Source organism: Ictidomys tridecemlineatus, chromosome 2 (assembly GCF_052094955.1).
Source record: "Ictidomys tridecemlineatus isolate mIctTri1 chromosome 2, mIctTri1.hap1, whole genome shotgun sequence".
In the NCBI taxonomy this organism is placed as follows: domain Eukaryota; kingdom Metazoa; phylum Chordata; class Mammalia; order Rodentia; family Sciuridae; genus Ictidomys; species Ictidomys tridecemlineatus.
In genome coordinates this window covers 223,712,021-223,730,060 of record NC_135478.1, presented here as the reverse complement: position 1 = coordinate 223,730,060, position 18,040 = coordinate 223,712,021, and the positions used below count along the sequence as shown (strand labels likewise).

At 46.2% G+C, this 18,040-nt stretch overlaps 1 protein-coding gene across 1 annotated transcript in view; it reads right to left on the bottom strand.

The window, feature by feature from the left end:
• Cntnap2 (contactin associated protein 2) overlaps positions 1 to 18,040 on the bottom strand; it is a 1,898,037-nt gene that overhangs the window by 404,164 nt on the left and 1,475,833 nt on the right. The window contains exon 14 of the mRNA XM_005326627.5: positions 9,265 to 9,421. Coding sequence (XP_005326684.2) covers positions 9,265 to 9,421 — 157 coding nt within the window. The remainder of the gene's footprint in view (positions 1 to 9,264; positions 9,422 to 18,040) is intronic.

Sequence of the window (18,040 nt, the reverse complement as noted above, 5' to 3'; positions counted from 1 at the left end):
GTGGAGGGGGAGAGTGGGAAATGGCTTGTATGTAAGGTCATGGTTTATGCCTAGGAAATCTCAGGGGCCAGGCACGGGTTCAGGCAGAGGGAGAGGGTGGAAGGCATGAGGAGGGGCTTCAGGAGGGAGGAGCTTCCGTTTCCAGTGGGCCTCCCCCTGCCCACCCACCACAGGCTTCCAAAGCCTCCACCTTTTCTTTAACTCCAGGACGTGCCTTTGATTACCATCCTTCTGCATGGTGGACTTTTGGGGAGAATGCAATTGTTTTCCAGAAAATCTCACAGCTCTCCCTCTTTGTAGAGCCTGTTGCGGAGGAGAATACCCACAGGGAGCCCAGTGCTTCCCCAGACGGCTCCGGGACCTTCTGTCTTCCTGGAGGACTGACTAGCCTGTTCTGTTCAAGTCCTCACCATCCTGTGCGCAGGCTGCCTCTGTCGGGGCGGGCAGCCCTCCGGAACCTCTGACAGGCTCCCACCTGATGAGTCTCTCTCCTGGCTGTCATCACCATTATTTGGGGGCAGTGGTCAAACCGTCTTGACACTCTGCTGACACCCTTTCCCGAGCCCAATTACCTTTCTGTCGTGATCCGATCCCCGAGGTGTCAGGAGGGTTCCAGGCCACGCCAAGCAGGCTGGCGCCCAGACGGCCCTCAGACACAGGCAATAAATCATCTTCATGTTGCTTCTGGAAGTGGGGAGAGACGCGGCCCATCCCCACCCCAGAGCTCCTTCCACTCAGCACAGGCGTCCCAGGGGGCTGTGAGGCCCCAGCCATGCAGGGGTCCCCAGGTCACATTCCAAGTGGAATTCCGGAGGAAAGAGACCCAGAGCTCCTGCCCGAGACCCTGAACCTTATCAGCAGGTTGAGAAGTAGGTGCCTTTCCCAAGAAGCTGAGCTCTTTGGACTTTCCAGGAACGTTCTGTTGAGATGCAGCTTTAGGGTGGATGAAATCTCCATAAGAGGAGGCATAATCGGTAAAACAGGGGCCACGCACCCCTCCCGAGAACACCCCAGCCCCCCTGGAGGCGGAACCCAGGCTTTGGGGCTAAATGGGGTCAAGATGAAGAGCCTCCTTCCCCTCCTCTTCCTCCTGGACTAAACCTAACAAAGCTGGCCCTCAGCCCACCCAGGGATCTCCACGGATGCACCTGAGGGGAAGCTGATGTTGAAGGGTCCATTTTAACACTTTATACACACGCACGTGCGCGGATGCACGCTTAACTCTCACCTCCGTCTGGCCCATCTAGCACCGATAACTCACACCCGTAACTGCGGTCCTTGTCACATCCTCCTAATGTGCATAAGGCCGGGGGGCACGTGCTGGGGTGCAGAGTGACGGCTGTCCCAGAGACCCAAACTCATGTTCTGCATGTGGCCTCAGCTTCCTCATCCAAAACGGGCAGGGAATCCTCCACCTCCCGGGGAAACTCCTGATATCGGGGCTGGTGGAACTCCTCAGAGGGACTCTTTAATTTTGTTTGTTTCGTGTTGTTATTGAAAATTACTCTCTATTTTCTTTTCCTGTAAAATAACAATTTAATACTGTTTTATTATATCATGGGATGCTGGCTAGGGTCTTTATTATTATTTTTTTTAGTTTTTAAACTATTTAAAAGAATTTGTAATTGAATAGGATAAGTGTGATTATAGTGAAAAATTCAGAGCTAGTAAGAAACAGAAAGAGACAAGACAGGTCTATTATGAAACCCCCATCCTTAATCTCCTCTCAAAATATTATTAATATATTTTTTGTAGATTCCAGAAATTGTCTATGCATGTCTCATGCAGGCCATTCCTTTTGGGGGGCAGGGGAAGGGTACTAGGGATTGAACTCAGGGGCATTCAACCACTGAGCCACATCCCCAGCCCTATTTCATGTTTTATTTAGAGATAAGAGTCTCATCAAGTTGCTTAGTGCTTCACTGTTGCTGAGGCTGGCTTTGAACTCGAGATCCTCCTGCCTCAGCCTCCGGAGCAGCTGGGATTATGGGTGTGCAACACCGTGCCTGGTTCATGCGGGCTACACTTCAACTTGCTGTTTGCATCTCCATCTTTATCATCTTTCTATGCAAGTTGTTTGTTTCTACTTTCTTCCTTTAACCATCTTGTAACATTATAATAATCTGAAACTCTAGGAAGGGACATTTGTGTCCTTCACAGGTTGGTCCTTTGGACTGATACAAAAAAATGAAAAACAAAGTCTTGGCAAAGTTGTCTCTGTTCAAGAGGGCACATACCGTAGGGTCAAGGAGCCCTTCAAAGGGGACAGCCTTAATGTTTTGATGGTGACTTCCAACTGCCCTCAAGCAGGTGGCTTCAGTCCTGCATTCCTAACAAGACCACATCAAGCGGCGTGCTTCCAGCTCCAAGGACAATGACGAGCAGAGAGCCGTGTGCGCCACCATGCTTGACAACATGGTCCTCACGCACGTCTTGATAAAACAGTCACTCCACTTTATAATGAGGAAACTGAGGCAGAGGGGTCTGCCCCACTGGCTGAGTACTGGAGCAGGGACAGAAGCACAGATTGCTCTTGGCTGCCAACCCAGAGTGACCTCTCCCTCCTACCAAGGCTCCTCTCTCTTAGGTTGTTTTTTTTTTTTGGTACCAGGTATTGAACCCAGGGGTGCTTCACCATGGGCCATATCCCCAGCTGTTGAGAGCCACAGCCAAAGGGGCCCCAGCAAACTTCCAGCTGCCAGCAAACTTCCAGCTGCCGGCTGATGATTGGCTCACAGAGGCCCCAGCAACATCTAGCTGATTGGCTCCTCTGCGGTGATGTTCATTGGGCTGTTTCCCTGCCCTTCAGACTATGGTACTGCTCATTGGGGGACTTCTTTGGCTCCGCCCACATGACCCAGCCAATCAGCCTCAAGAGCAGGAGGATTGTGGGAGGTGGAGAGGCTTGTGGAAGCCGGTCGTGGCAGTTGGGCTCTGAGGGTTTTTTCCTGAGGAGCTGTTTTGTTCGGCATTTGTAGTTCTAAAAATAAAGTTAGTTTCTTTTGACAAGTGGCTCCTGAATTGTGCCCAGCCAGACTTCGGCACCAGCCCTGCTTATTTCTTTAGTTTGGAGACAGGGTCTGGCTAAGTTGCTGAGGCTGGCCTTAAACTTGCGATCCTCCTGCCTCATTTTCCGAGTTGCTAGGATTCCACAAGGAAACCACGGCTCCCAGGTAGCACTTTTCTTTTCCAAGGGATAATAGAGAATGTGTTCAACCTTTTAAAAGTATAAAACTAAAGCTGTACCAGCTGTTTTTGTTTATTTGTTTGCTTGGGGGACTGGGTGGGGTGGAGGTGGTAACTGATTTCTTCTGCTGTCATTCGGTGGGATCTCCAGCCGCCGACCAAACACTCTTGTGGGCCGGCATCTGAGGACCTCAGGGGGTATTTTTCCATCTAATCATGTATTTAGCAGGACCTTGCCCCTGTGACATTTGTGATTGTCACCTCCTCCCCCAGCTGTGGCCACCAGAACAAGAACCTCACAGGGTGCCAGGGGTGGCAATGGGGCCTGAGGGAGGCCAGAGAGGCAGAGTGGGGTGTTGACCAGTGCAGGAGGTGGAGACAACGGCTCTGGCTCTCTCTCTCTCTCTCTCTCTGTGTGTGTGTGTGTGTGTGTGTGTGTATAGCTTCCTGGAAAGAGTGACAACTACAGTAGATATTTGAGCACTTATCAGTGCAATACGAAAGTGCCTTCTTGCTTATGAGAATCCTCTCTTCTGAGCTCTCTGTGGGTATCTCTTAACTATTTCAACATGGTGGCCCTGGAAGCAGACTTGAGGAGTCTTTACAATCTGCTACAGGTCAACAGCTGGCAAGCCACTCAACTAGGACTCAAAACCAGGTTACATTTGGAAAATAATTTGAGCTGGGTGTGGTGGCACATGTCTGTAACTCCAGCGACTCAGGAGGCTGAGGCAGGATGATCCCAAGTTTGAGGCCAGCCGCACCAACTTAGTGAGGCCCTACGCAACTTGGCAAACCCTTCCTAAAATTGGAATTAAAAAAGGGCTGGGGATGGGGCTCAGGGGTTAAGATGGGAAGTAATTTTAGCCTATTTATCTTGAAGAATACTTTTAGTGTGAAATTAACAAGAGCTTTGTAAAAACAAATTCAGGAGCACAGTGGACATTTGTAAAAGTGGAAACTACATAAAGTGACAGAGCCATGTTCATGGCAGCCATCTTCACAAAGTGGAAACTACCCAGTGTTAACAGGCCGGAGGGGGAACCAACAGGTTGTTCTGTTTCTATGAGGGAATGTTATTCCATCTTAAAGCAGGAAGGACAGTCTGACACAGGACACTAAGTAGGTGACCCTTAAGGACATTATGCGGAGGGAAACCAGCCAGGCACAAGAAGATAGTCCTGAAGGATTCCATTCCTAGCAGGTCCTTGTGGTCCAGGGGTTGGGGGAAGGGCACAGGGAGCTGGTGACTGACAGGCCGAGAGGTGTGGTCTTGCCAGGTGAGAGAGGCTCTGAGGATGAACGATGGCCGCGGATGCCCAACAAAATGAATGCACTCAGATCATTGAATCGTGCAATTAAGAGGGCTAACATAGTAAATTTTATGTTATTTCAGTTTAATCACACAAAAAGTGGAAAAATTCTGCTCTGTAGAGTGCACATGATAAAAATGCATGCAGAGTGTATGCCTTGTTTTGTCACGTCTAAACATGATTCTGGAGTTCAAATCTCTGCTCCACTACTTATTTGCTGTTTGCTGGAGGAAGGAATGAACCTCTCTGGAGCTTAATTTTCTCATCTGTAAAATAGGGATAAAATAGTACTTTCATCTAGAATCGACATGAAGCTTAAATGATATGATACAATTAAGCACACGGAACATGCCTGGCATATAATTAACACTCCATGAAGGCCCACTGGTATTGTCTGATCAACAATGGTGACACTGCATACATAAATACTTCACTGTGAGTAAAAGGTACTCTGAAAACTTCACGGAAAAATGTTTCTAAGCTATTAGGTGGAATCATGTGAAATGGAGAAATGGAGATGGAAGAATGTAAAATGGTTACTTTTTAAAATATTCAAGATACTTGGGAACGAGTCGTCAGTGGCTTTGAAACATTCAAGGAATTCTTTGGGAAACTCCTCTCTAAGGGATCATTTCTGGCCCAGGAGGAAAAGTCCCATAGCCAAGGGGGTTCCCCTCAGGGTCAGTGGAGTAGAGCCTGGGGGTGCGCACCTGGTGGCCCTCTTCAGAGGACGTGGAACTGCTAATTGTGACACAGAGCCAAAGCTCGAGGCTCCCCCCTCACTGATCCCCCCCACCCCCCCCCCCACCCCCGTGTCCTTTGCTTATCTTGCCGGGACACAGCGATCTGGAAATCCTGCAGGGAGAGCAGCAGGATGAGAGAAGCGGGTCCCCCCACTGCTAATCTCATTTTGGAATTGCTAATTTCAGATGTGATGATGGAGCTCATGGAGCCGGGCTGCGAGAGACCAGGCATTACCCAGAGGTGGGCACTTAGCCGAGACGAGGCCCCCTTAATTAGGATTCTGGCACCGTGGGTGGGAATGTTGACTATTGCTGTGAATAGTAAATCATAAATGCTAAATGACATCCAATCTCAGAAATAACTGTGCAAAACTTCTCACAGCATAGATAATCAGGCAATTACTGAGATGGTTACAGCACCCACAGGCCGCGGCAACTTTGTTGTGAGCTCCCTCATCCTCTGAGGTTCAATCTCATTTATCCCAGCTCCAGTTTTATGTATTTCACTCTGGTAAATAAGAATGAATGTCCAGTCTAAGTTTTAGACTTTTTAAAATGTAGAACACATAACGTGGCCCACAGTTTAGGCCTTAAACTTGTAAGTTAAAACATTAAATGTAGCACTTGTTCAAAAGACAAAGATGATGGAGGAATCTTCCTTGACTATGATCTCAGCCAGGGGGTGGGCCTAGGTGTGTTTTTAATTTTCTCTTTGCTCGTTTCCAATGTAATTTTTGGAAAATAAAAATTTTCTGTGCCCTCGTTTGTGCATGTATAATTTAGAGAATTTGCAATGATTTTAGCAGGGCTCTTCCCAACACTCAACTAATAATAAAAATAACACAACCTCTTGTGATTTTAAGCATCATTTGTGGCATCCCTGTAGCAAGAACTTCACACAACTTGGATCATGTTGTCGACCTCTGTTTTGCTAATCAAACGCGCAGAGGTCAAACATCCTCTGTCAGGTGGCACAGAGGGGAAATGGCACCATGTACCTTGCACCCAGTTTGCTCTCAGTCCATGCTGATCACATGATTGTTGGTGACTGAGGGAAGACGTTGGAAGAAGTAAAGGACTTGCTTACTGGGCACAGTCTGAAGGCACAGATTCCACGGAACCATGACGGCACCCTTCAGTCACGAATGTGGTTTTGCAGGTGGATTTTGCCTGGTTGCTGGCCTTGGCGCTTCCTCTCCCAGACTCCTGCCAGCAGGGGTCACTGCAGAGCGCTCTGGGCTGCTGATGGACTGGTGGACTCTCTGTCCACCCGGTCTCTGGGTCTCTCCAATACCCTAAACCACAGCCTGCCAGGAGGAGGAGTGGAATTCCACCAGAGGCCTGCTGACGGCATGGAGGGACCCACTGCCCGCAGCTGGATGTCACGTTAAGATTCATTTGAAGTCATCAGGAATTGCACCAAGAACTGCATAATTAGGAAGGCAAGTGACTGCGCGCCATGCTGTATGATTTACAGAGTGCTTCCCTTTCTAGATTCTATTTAATTCCCACAAACCGAGATTTATTCTAATCGTGCAGACAACCAATCTGAGTTTGAGAGAGGTTAAAGTCCTCTCCTCCAGGTGGAGAATCCCCACGTGACGGCTCCCATCCTCAGGCTCAGTTCTCTCCACAGACACTGAGCACTTGCAAGATGTCTCTAGAAGCAACTCCATTCATCTCAAGTATTTAAAGCAGCTGTCGGGGACCCTTTGCCGGGGCTGTTGTGTTCAAAGACCAGGATGACATCTCCAAAATTTTCTCTCTTGTGCTGAATAGAGAGGAACATTTTAATAGCTACTTATTATAATCGTGTTCATTACACCATTCAATTTGCCTAAAATGCCTGTGTTAAAAGATGTGAGACAAACTTTATAGAAGTAAAGGGGTGAGGCTGTCTCAGCTGCTTCTCAGCCAGGAGGGAACAGGATCCCAGAGGTGACAAAGTCCCTGAGCAGCCGTGAAGCACTGCAGCCGCAACCCAAGCTTGGCAGGGAGGACGTGTGTCAGGCTGGCGCAGGACATCTGTCCCCAGCAAGGTTTTGGCTCTGTGATCTGGATTCCGTTTCATGTTTCAGAGGCAAGTTCCCTTCTCTGAAGTCTGCATTCTTTCCCTGCCCTTCCGCTAACGGTGCCTTCCAGATTTAGACACCCGCGTCAGGTTGACACCCCACCCACTTAAGATCTCCAGAGTGGACCAGATTAGTTATCTTCTCACACCATGATTCCTCAGTCTGCCACTGGACGTGCCTCCACTTCATCTCTAGGTGTCTTGTGGTGGGCCTACCTGCACTCTCTGTCCACTCCGTCTCTAGGTGTCTCATGATGGACAAGGCCCATCTTTGTATCCCTGGCATTGAGATGGTGACTGATAAAGACAGCTTTTGCTAGGGTGCATGCACTAGACGTTGCTGTTCTTGGAACACCTCTGTGGTCCTCTGTGGCAGGAACTCGACAGTGACAGGCACTCGCCTGGATGAGGACCCCCCTGGGGCAGCGTTGCCACTTCTCCTAGTTCAGGAGGCTACCCCTGCATCAGGCTCCTGCAGGGCCAGGAAACCAAAATGGAACAGGCAGAGTCTCTGTGATCTCTCCAATCCAGAGCCTGCCTGTCAGGCTTGTTTAATGACGTGTAACAGGTGAAAAATGACAAGAAGAACGTGAGTCAGGGCAGGGATTCCCGTTCATGACATTCACTGTTTTATCCCCAGAGCCTGGAAGAATTCCTGGCACACACGTGTTCAATCAATATTTTCTAAATACATGACTGATTGGGAGAATGACCGACTGAATGCATAATAGACTAACCCAGAGCCACTGCCCTCTCCGTTCCCTGACTTCCAGTCTCTGTGTCGTGCGTGAGTGTGTACGTGAGCAGATGGATCTTTCAAACAAAGACAATTAAAAATTGAGTAATCATGATCTTCTCTTTATAATGAACAACAATTTAAGTGCGAGGATAGCCATTTACAAATATTTTACACACACACCCATAGACCCTAAGCTACTGCAATAAAGAGCTTTTGTAATTTGTTTCAATGTTAAAAAAAAAATGCACAGGTCTTGGGAAGTAAACAGATGTCCTACCTGAAAACCAGCAACTTTGCATTCTCAGGATTAGTTTCTAAGCAACTGGTGGAAAGAACAGGTCTTGTGAGTTGCCCTTGAACATGGGGTAAGTCCACAGGTGTGGTTGGTGGCATGAGGAGGTTCAGGGCTTTGCTCTGTGCCAGGTGCCGAGCAGGACCACAGCAGGGTTCAAGCCCTCTATGCTTGCAGAAAGTAGCACCGGGGATGTGCCCTGGTTTGCAGTCTGGCACCTAAACTTCTGGGCTCTCTCTCTCTCTCTCTCTCTCTCTCTCTCTCTCTCTCTCTCTAGCTGATTTTATCCTTACCCATGATTGACACAGCCCAGCCATTCCCTGTGAAGAAGGACACAGCCAGCAGAGAGGTGAAGGCAACCCAAAACAGACCTCTCTGGGATGGATCAGGGCTGTAAACAATTCGAGGTGGGAAGGGAAACGCGCTGGACAAGCACTTGTTGGAGACGACAGCAAGGAACGTTTTTTCCCTCCTTTTTTTTTTTTTCCCATCACTCTTTGTTGTTTGTATTTTTCGTTTTCTTGGTCCAGTTACCTAACGCACACTCGGGGAGTTGATGGTTTCCAGCTTCCACGTGTAGGCACCTGGGCTTCCTGCCCCGCCTGCCCCTGTTCTGTCCCACAGCCCATTTTATAATGCAAAGCACCACCACCAACATGGCTCGTTATTTTCCTCTCTGAATAAAAGATGAACACATCAATTCTGTGTCAGCCGCTTTCTAATGCGTACCCTTGTCACGCTGACCTCTTTCTGCTTTTATATTTTTCAGTACCATCCTGACATTTGTCAACTGTAGCAGTTCCAAACCTTTCCACCCTATGATCCTGTTATTTTAGCACTTTTCCGACCCTCCCCCTGTCTAATTAGTTTGACCTGCGGCTGTGGCGCGGGCGGGCGCGGGCTCCGGGGGTGGCACTCACCACTGTTTGTAGTCTGCGTCACAGTTGCAGTAGTACTTGGGGTCCGTGCAGTTGCGCTCGATGCCACAGGCGCACTTCTGAATCCCAGGCTCCGAGCCCCCCCAGTAGTAGTGCTTCTCGTTGGCTTTGCCAACCCACCACGTGTAGGGACTCCCATCTGCAAAAGAGGGAAGGCGCGTTGAGAAACACGTCTGCTCAGACAGGCCAAGTGCTGCCTCCTCCAGGTGCTCAACCTCTTAAAAGTACATTCAGTAAAAAAGAATCCGAGGGAACGGAAAGCTCAAGCTTTGCCGCTGGTACGTGGACGTCTTTCCCCAAAGAAACGTGTTGGTCCTAACTTCTACAACAGGAGTAGGATTCCTAAGTTGTTAGCCCAGCTGAGACCAGTCCACTGTGGACGGACCTGGGCCAGGAGTTGGTTCCGTGACACACAGCTGACTTCATGGCTGCTCTGACTTTTCTGGGAGTAGATAGTCCTGGGGGTGGGGGACTACTAGAGCCAATGTGGACTTTCACTTTTTCTAAGTCTAGCCTCTTAATTTTCTTCTCTCTCTCTCTCTCTCGCTCTCGCTCTCGCTCTCGCTCTCGCTCTCGCTCTCGCTCTCGCTCTCGCTCTCGCTCTCGCTCTCTTTTTCGATACTGGGGATTGAACCCAGGGATGCTTAATCACTGAGCCATGTCCCTAGCCACCCCCTTTAAAAATATATTTTATTTAGAGACAGGGTCTCCCTGAGTTGCCTAGGTCCTTGCTAAGGTGCTGAGGCTGGTCTTGAACTCACTATCCTCCTGCCTTGGCCTCCCAAGCTGCTAGGATTATAGGCATGCGCCACTGAGCCTGGCTGGCCTCTTAATTTTCTCCCATCTAGAACGTTCAAGCAGTTCTTTTAAACTCCCAGCCAATTACCTCCAAATCTAGAATTCCGACCCAAAGTAGGTACATGGGGGTGACACACTGTGCAACTCTCTCTATACAGTCTGGCCTTTGTACCCACAGGTTTCTACCCTTGGGAATCAACAAACTGTGATTCTAATATGTATTTTTTAAATTTAAAAAATTTAGAAAATTGTCTGTACTGAACATGCCTAGACTTTATTCTTGTCATTATTCCTGAAACAATATAGTATAACAAATTATTTACGTAGTGATGTACTGTACTAGGTCTTAGACATGGTCTACAGATGACTTAAAATACACAGGAGGATGCCCATGCGTAGGTTATACACAAATATTGACCTGTTTTAATTGAGCATCTGCAGATTTGGCATCTGCAGGAGTTCTGGAGCCAACCCCTAATTACTTTCCTTTATTATTTGGCCGAGTACTCACTCATTTGTTCATTCATTCACCCAAATCGCAAACATCTATTGGGTTTCCTTTATGTGCCAAATAAAAGTAACCCAGCCAAGCAGTGGAGGAGGAAGGTGCAGATTGGGAATACAGTTTAATAAGCATTCTGAACATGGAAGAGGGAAGGGAGAGAGGTCATAAAAGAAGCTGTCTCAGAGGAGGCAGACCACACGCTGTGTCCTGAAGGTCGAATGGGCATCACCCAGATGAGCAAGGACCTAGGAGAGGTGAGGGGTCTGTGCGAAGGGAGCAGGGAGTTAAGACAGAGGGGAAAGTTCTCTGTGCAGAACATGTGCCGGAGCACGTGCATTGGGGTGGAAGAGGCTGAGGGAGGGTAGCGGCCACAGTACGGGCCAGCCACTAGGGCCAGCCTGCAACAACAGCAACGACTCTGTCCAGGGAGGCACTGGTCTATTCCAGCTTTTCAATGCCTATTTCTCCTCCATTTTAAAGATTTTGAACTTTGTACTGAAAACAATGAAAAACCCTAAAGGATGTGCAGCCGAGATCATCACGGTCAAGTTTGGGTTTCAAAAGATTGACAATAAGGGAAAAGATGGATTTCTGTGGGATGGAGTTAGGGAGGCCAGATGTGATGCCCCCTTGTTAACACAGAAGAGAAATAATAAATAGTAGTGGAAAAGGAGAGAAAGAACTAGACAGCAAGAGATTTGGGTGGTGCACCTGGGCTGGGAGATTGGGGTTGGACAGAGCGTGAGCAGAAGGTATTGTGGATCAGTCCAGGGCTTCTGGCCTGAGAGACTAAGGGCGGGGGAATAGGGAAGGAGGTCAGGAATTCAGGGAATGTTGGAAAAAGTTGATGAACTTGATGCATAAAACAGTTGACTGTCCATGTCTGTATCTCAGGAGCATTTTCTGAGCGGAAAATTCAGTTTCAGAAGCCATCAGGGCAAACCAGAAAATATTGGGAGTGGCAGAGATACAGCTGGAATCTTTCAGATCACAAAGCTTTCAAAAAGACGCAGAAGGAGAGGACCACAGTGGAGGTCCAGGAAGAAGGCAGTGATTGGAGGGAAAACGAAGGAAGGATTTCCAAAAGAGCGGAGTGGCCAGCATTGCCAGATTTCATAGCAAAATCCACTAAGAGGAGGGTATACAAGTCTTCTTCTATGTGACAGCGAGGAGGCCATGGAGACTTTATTGAGAGGGGTTGCCAGTGAAATGGGGGAAGAAAAGCCCAGAGAGAGCCAGCTGAGAAAGGAACAGAAGGGGGACAAGGAGGCCCGACAACAGAGGGCTTTGTTCCAATTTTATTTTACTGTGGTGAGAGTACTTAGCATGGATTCTCCCCTCTTCCCAACTTTCTAAGTGCACAATTCATTATTGTTACAGGTGTGGCCTGGTCCAACAACTCTAGAGCCCACCCACCCTGGGGAACTGCAGCCCCTGGGCCCATTGGTTGGTAATGGCTCTTCCCCTCTCTTCCCAGCTCCTGGGACTTAGTGTCACCGTCTGACTATTTTAGATACCTGCTATATTTGGAATCCTGCAATTCATGTGTATGCATTTTGCTTTCTCTTCCTATCGCTACTGCTACCTTATTATTTTCTCTTCCAAAATAGTGTTATTTTCTACAAGAAAGGAAATTCTGCCATACACAACAACATGGCTGAACCCACAGGCCATATGCGGAGATCAGATCACTCTCAGAGGAAGCTGGGAAAGAATGGACTCCAGTGGAGGTAGTGCCAGCCAGGGAGGCTAAGAGACGAGTCCATTGAAATCTCCAGGCCTCCGGATTGGAATTCCATCACGTTAATTCACCTTCCTCCCTAGATGCTAAGTGCGCACTTGTGTCTGTGAGTGCTCAGAAGAAAGATGTGGAGTCCTGCACTCATGAATTCTTACTTGAACTATCACAACATCCAAACAACACAATAGAGTAAGGGTGGATCATAATGGAGCTACGTAAAAGCTGCCATGGTCCCTTCTCTGGTATCCCAGCAGCTTTCAAGAGCAATTTTGTTAAAATGTGGGCAATTTAAAGTCACTGAAAATGGACAGGGAATATGGTCCATGCTCTGTGTGATGGGATGGTGGATGTTCTCATCCTGGAAATGCGTTGTCCATGCATTCTCCTAGTGCAGAGAAATTGCTAGATTTCACTTAATTGGAAAAACTGACTCTTTTTCCTTGGAATGAGCCTTTCTAGAATTTCAGAAGACATACTGGACTTGATCCGATAAAGAGTAGAGAGGGAGATTTCCCTATTCTATTCCAGAGATGAATAAGCCAGCTCTCTGAGATAAGGTCTACTTTGAAGCCGTGTCTGCTGCCCATCTGGGCCTTTCCCAGCGCCTGGGGGACTTGTGTTTGCTTCCCACGTTTATTATTTTGTTTCTCCTTTCTCTGTCAGGGTAAAGGGCAAAACACCCAATGTTTTATGCTGCCCAGTATTGAAAACATGATTAATAATACACTTTTGATTCCAGAGTTTCAAAAATGAAGGCTTGAAAAATACCACTTATGACAACTGTCCAGTGTGAACCATCCCCAGAGAGGTGATTTAGCCCCAGAACTGCTCCAGGTTCATGTGGGACCCACCTCTGGCCCTGTTACAGGAAAGAACAAGGTGAAAATCCAGGATGACCTGGCAAAAGGCTCATCAGGCCTACCAGACCTCAACTTGACCCCATGACACAGAAACACCACCAGGTTGGTTATCGGATCTATTTATGTATTTATTTATTGCCTACCAAGGATTGGACCCAGGGGTACTTATCCACTGAGCCACATCCCCATCCCTTTTTAATTTTCATTTTTAAATCTTAGGACAGGGTCTCACTAAGTTGCTTAGGGTCTTACTAAGTTGCTGGCTTTGAACTTGTGAACCTCCTGCCTCAGGCTTCTGAGTTGCTGGGATTACAGGTGTGTACCACCACACCTGGTTTATTGCATCTTTTCCGGTTGACCTAACTCTAAATGCTTTATTCCAAAGGAAAGTTTGGTTAATATCATTGTTTTTTGGAAACTGTAACACACTTGGGAGAAGGAAAGAAACGGCCAGACATAGGTAAAACTGGAGTTAATGGAAGAGTATGTATCTCAGTGCCTCAATTTCCTTTCACTGAGTGATTGGAGGCACCTAAAACATGTTTCTTTTCTTGTCACTTCTTATTCTAGTCTTTTAAAGTCTTTCCATTGTTATTGCTCTAAACTGCTTTTCTCCAAAGCCAATTAACAGGTAAATAATAATTTGTAAAGCAACAAGCAGCACTTCATTAGCACAGCACTGGAGTAAAGAGGTTCTTCGCTCCAAGTAAATTGAACTGTTCTCCTCTTCCTGAATATAAAATATACACCAAATTAAAAATTAATTTTAGTTATAGTGATTTAACCAAATTAGCCAGTGTTAAACACAAACGGTAGAATTGGCATTTGCCCCTGTGCTACTGAAACAGTTTACTATTGGCAAAAACATATCTTCATTATAGTCAGTGACAGTGATTTGCATGAACTAAAGAAGCTCACATGGATCTATATTCTTTGTAAAAATCAGAACAATGTCAGTCGAAGGGGCAAGACAACAATCAGCATTACTTTTAGGATGAGACTAAGGCAAATGCAGATGAGAGGCAGCTAATTCCAACAGCACTTCAGGAAGCACCCAGCCCTGAGAGAAAGCCTCACTGTGAAGCCATCTGGGCAGCATGTGCCCAGCAGGAGTCCCCAGCACAGGGCCCAGGGTCTGCTAAGTTGCACTGCAGACCCTCAGTTCACTGTAGGCGTGGGCTCTTGTTAGACACCAGGGTAAGATCTGCGATGAGATTTCCTCTGTCGATGGTGAAGAGGTGACACGCCAGTGACTGGATAGGAGTGGCGTGGTTTCTCAGCTCCTTCTCCCACCCCCTGTCTTTCTCTCACATAGTACTTTAGTCCTCATGTAACTAATGCTCCCAGTTAGACTGATGCAGAATTTTTGTTCTTCTCATGAAAACCAGTCAGGTGCAGCACAAAGCACACAACTTTCGTATCTCCCTGAATGGAAGAATGCCAACACGAAATATTCCAGGGGAAAAGCAAATTGTACCATTAGTTATTAGCACTGGATTATTCACTTAAATCGCTATAATGAAAATTAATTATGAATTTTATTAATTAGCATTATTTATCAATATTTTATATTCAGAAGGAAAATGGTTCAATTTGCTTTGAGCAAACAATTGCCTTTCTCCAGGGCTGTGCTAACGAAGTGCTACTTGTTACTCTACAGATCATTATTTACCTGCAAAGGGAATAATGCAATGAATGCGATAATGCAAATAAACTGCTTATTGCCTTTAAAGCAATAAAGATGGAAAGACTATAAAAGACAAGAATAAGAAGTGATGAGAAAAGAACTAATTTAGTTGTCCAAGAGTTCAAGAACTTCTTTAATATGAAGATTTTAGTTAACAACACAAAGTAGTTATAATCAGTATGATGAGATGAGATAATGATGAACCACATTCAAATAGCTAGAAGCTAAAGTATCAAAACGGGGCATATTGAATTAAAATCGCCCAATATGGGTTGAATTAAATGTCATCACCACACTGTTAGACTCACTTGAGATCAAGCTTTATTAAGGTGAAGCGTTTATTAGGGTTTGGATGATTAAACTAGGAAAGACCTAAAGAAACCAATGGATCTCTCTTATTTTTGCCAATAACTGTTCCAGAAGCATGGGACACAGGCAGGGAGACCTCTTGAAGATATGGTTCAGATGTGGGCGTTTCAGAATGTGTTCTTTGGAATTTCCAGGCCACACAAAGTAACGGAATAGGCTGCTTAAGTAACTGTTATCCTAGTCACTCTCACATGAGACCCTGGACGGTCACTGCCACACTTAATGACTTCCATTACCTACTTCTACAAGATATTAAAGACAATACCACAAGGGTTTATAGTCTCCAAAATGAAAACGTAGAAGCAATTTTTTAGCTTGATGAAACCTAGTTTTATTATATCTCCTATTACCGTTCAACTGCAAACTCTGTCAAAGAATCACAGGGTTTTTTTTTTAGCAGAGCAAACATAAGTACGACTGGCAGCAGAGACACACTGGTGCCTGGGTGCTCAGTGCCCCTGTGGACAGCTCCTTTGCAGATCACCCCAGGCTCTGCTCTTGGGGAACATTCTAGATGCTCAAAGTCCACTAAGGTATAGGAACCCCCCTCTTCATTTTATTGTGTAATTTTGAAGTTTACAACCTGGTGTTATGGCATTTATACATAGAGCTTGTGGAGCAGTTGTTACAAATGGAGCATCTATGATCTCACACAGGGTCCCCCTAAGTGGCTCTGGACAATCGCCCACTTCCTCCGCCTTCCATTCTTACCCCTGCCCTGCTGCATTGCTCTCCTTCCAGGTCATCAGTGTGTCTCAGCTGCCCTTTTGTCGGGATTACAACAATTCCTCTCAAGGTGTGACAACAATACGCTTACTAAGCAAAGACGACCTTGAGGAGTATAGGTCTAGATCGGATGTGCAGAACATCCCGACACCTGTGAAACCTTCCTAATACAAATGATCTAGAGAAGAAGGCAGGCAGCCAGCTCCAGCCCGACCGGAACAGAGGGAAAACTCAAAGTGCTGCAGCTTCTCTATTTCCTCCAGTTAACCTGATGTTTGTGGTTGGGGATGATACAGCAGGCAGGAATTCCCTGCTCCTTCAGAGTGGGCCATGTACAGTCAGGGATCCAGGGACGTAAAGCCAAAGGGGACAGCCTCTTCTGGCCCCAGGTATAGGAAGAGGGGATAAGCCAGGAGTCCTGGAGTTCTCTGACTTAAATAGAGACAAGCTCTCCCCTTTAACTGGTAGAATGGCGTTAGTACAATTGCGTCTAAGAACTGGACCGTGGAGCCCAGGCTCAGATTCCCATAGCAGCACGAGGGCTGGGAGGTGAAGCCACAAAAGACAACTTCTGTATTTTTTTTTTAACTTAGTATGAAATAGGAGTAAGAGAAGATCTACAATGTACCTAAGGTCCATCCGATGCCTATAAACAACACAGACCCCCTGATCTATAGACCAAAAAGTCATTGGAATAAGAATCTCAAAAGGAAACTTTGAGCAGTGGCACACACCTGAAATCCCAGCAGCTTGGGAGGCTGAGGCCAGAGGATTGTGAGTTCAAAGCCAAGCTCTGCAACAGCAAGGCACTAAGCAACTGAGTGAGACCCTGTCTCTAAATAAAACACAAAAGAAGGCTGATGATGTGGCTCAGTGGTTGAGTGCCTCTGAGTTAAATCCCCAGTACCCCCGTACCCGCTTAAAAAAGGGAAAACTTGAGAACTGATCCTATCATCAGACAGGACTGTCACATGTTGACCTGGGAGAGGACAGTAGTGGGTTTAGCTCACTGCGCACTTGGGAGCATATGTAGAGAAACTGACTCCCTTTCTTTGGGTCAGTGCCTGGATCCCATTGAGCTACCTACCCAGGACCCTGATTCCTAGGTAGGACATGAAGAGGTGACAGTGAGGCTTAGTACAGAAATATCTCCATTGAATTATCAGCTTTCTTCTGAATAATATAATCATTGTAACTCTTTTCTTTTTGCAGTTTCATAACCGTGATCCTGAGTCCAAATGCCTTTTTTTTTTTTAATATTTAAATCAAGGATTTTAGAAAGAAAATTAAAAATCATACATCTTGGCATTCTCTTAGACGCAAAAGACAGTTCTCTCAAACTACCTATAATTTTTGAGAAATCAACTCATTAAGTTCATTTCCCAGTCACCTAATTCTATGTTGTCCTATGTTCATATAAAACCAAATAAAAAATGAATCCCCAAAAGTCCTGCGGAATTTGTGCTGCAGACAGTGATGTGAGGATGGGAAAAACTCATAATTTTGAATTTCTAATGTAAACAACCAATTTCATAGTTAAGGTGAACGTTTCATCTTTCTGTGATTGAATGTCTTGAAACTCATCTGATTAGGGATGAATAGAAATGAATGCAGTTGATTAGCTTCGGGTTGTATCTTTCAGAATTACACTGGATTCTCCTATATTCTATTGATTTGAGTATGGGCCAAATTTAGAAATGTAGAAGTGAAGTTCAGATTAAAAAGGACCTGAATCAAAATGTTAATAATTAAAAATTAATTTCACTGCATAATATTTAAATTTATTTTATTGAATTGAACTTAATAGATTTCAATCAAGGACTAATTCCACTGAGCAAAATTTGATTCAGTTGAATCAAATCAGTTTGAATCCAATTCAAATGAATTAGATTTTATTAATTTGAAATGGAATTGGAGTGACAGATTTGAGGAGTGTGTAGCTCTGGGCAGTGTTAAAGAGTGGAATAGGCCGACACACTCCAGGTGCCCTTGACTTAGGTCTCTGCGACGTGACTGGCACTGCTGCGCCCTGGGAAACATGGTTGGTTTCTTTGTACCACAGTCCCTGGGAG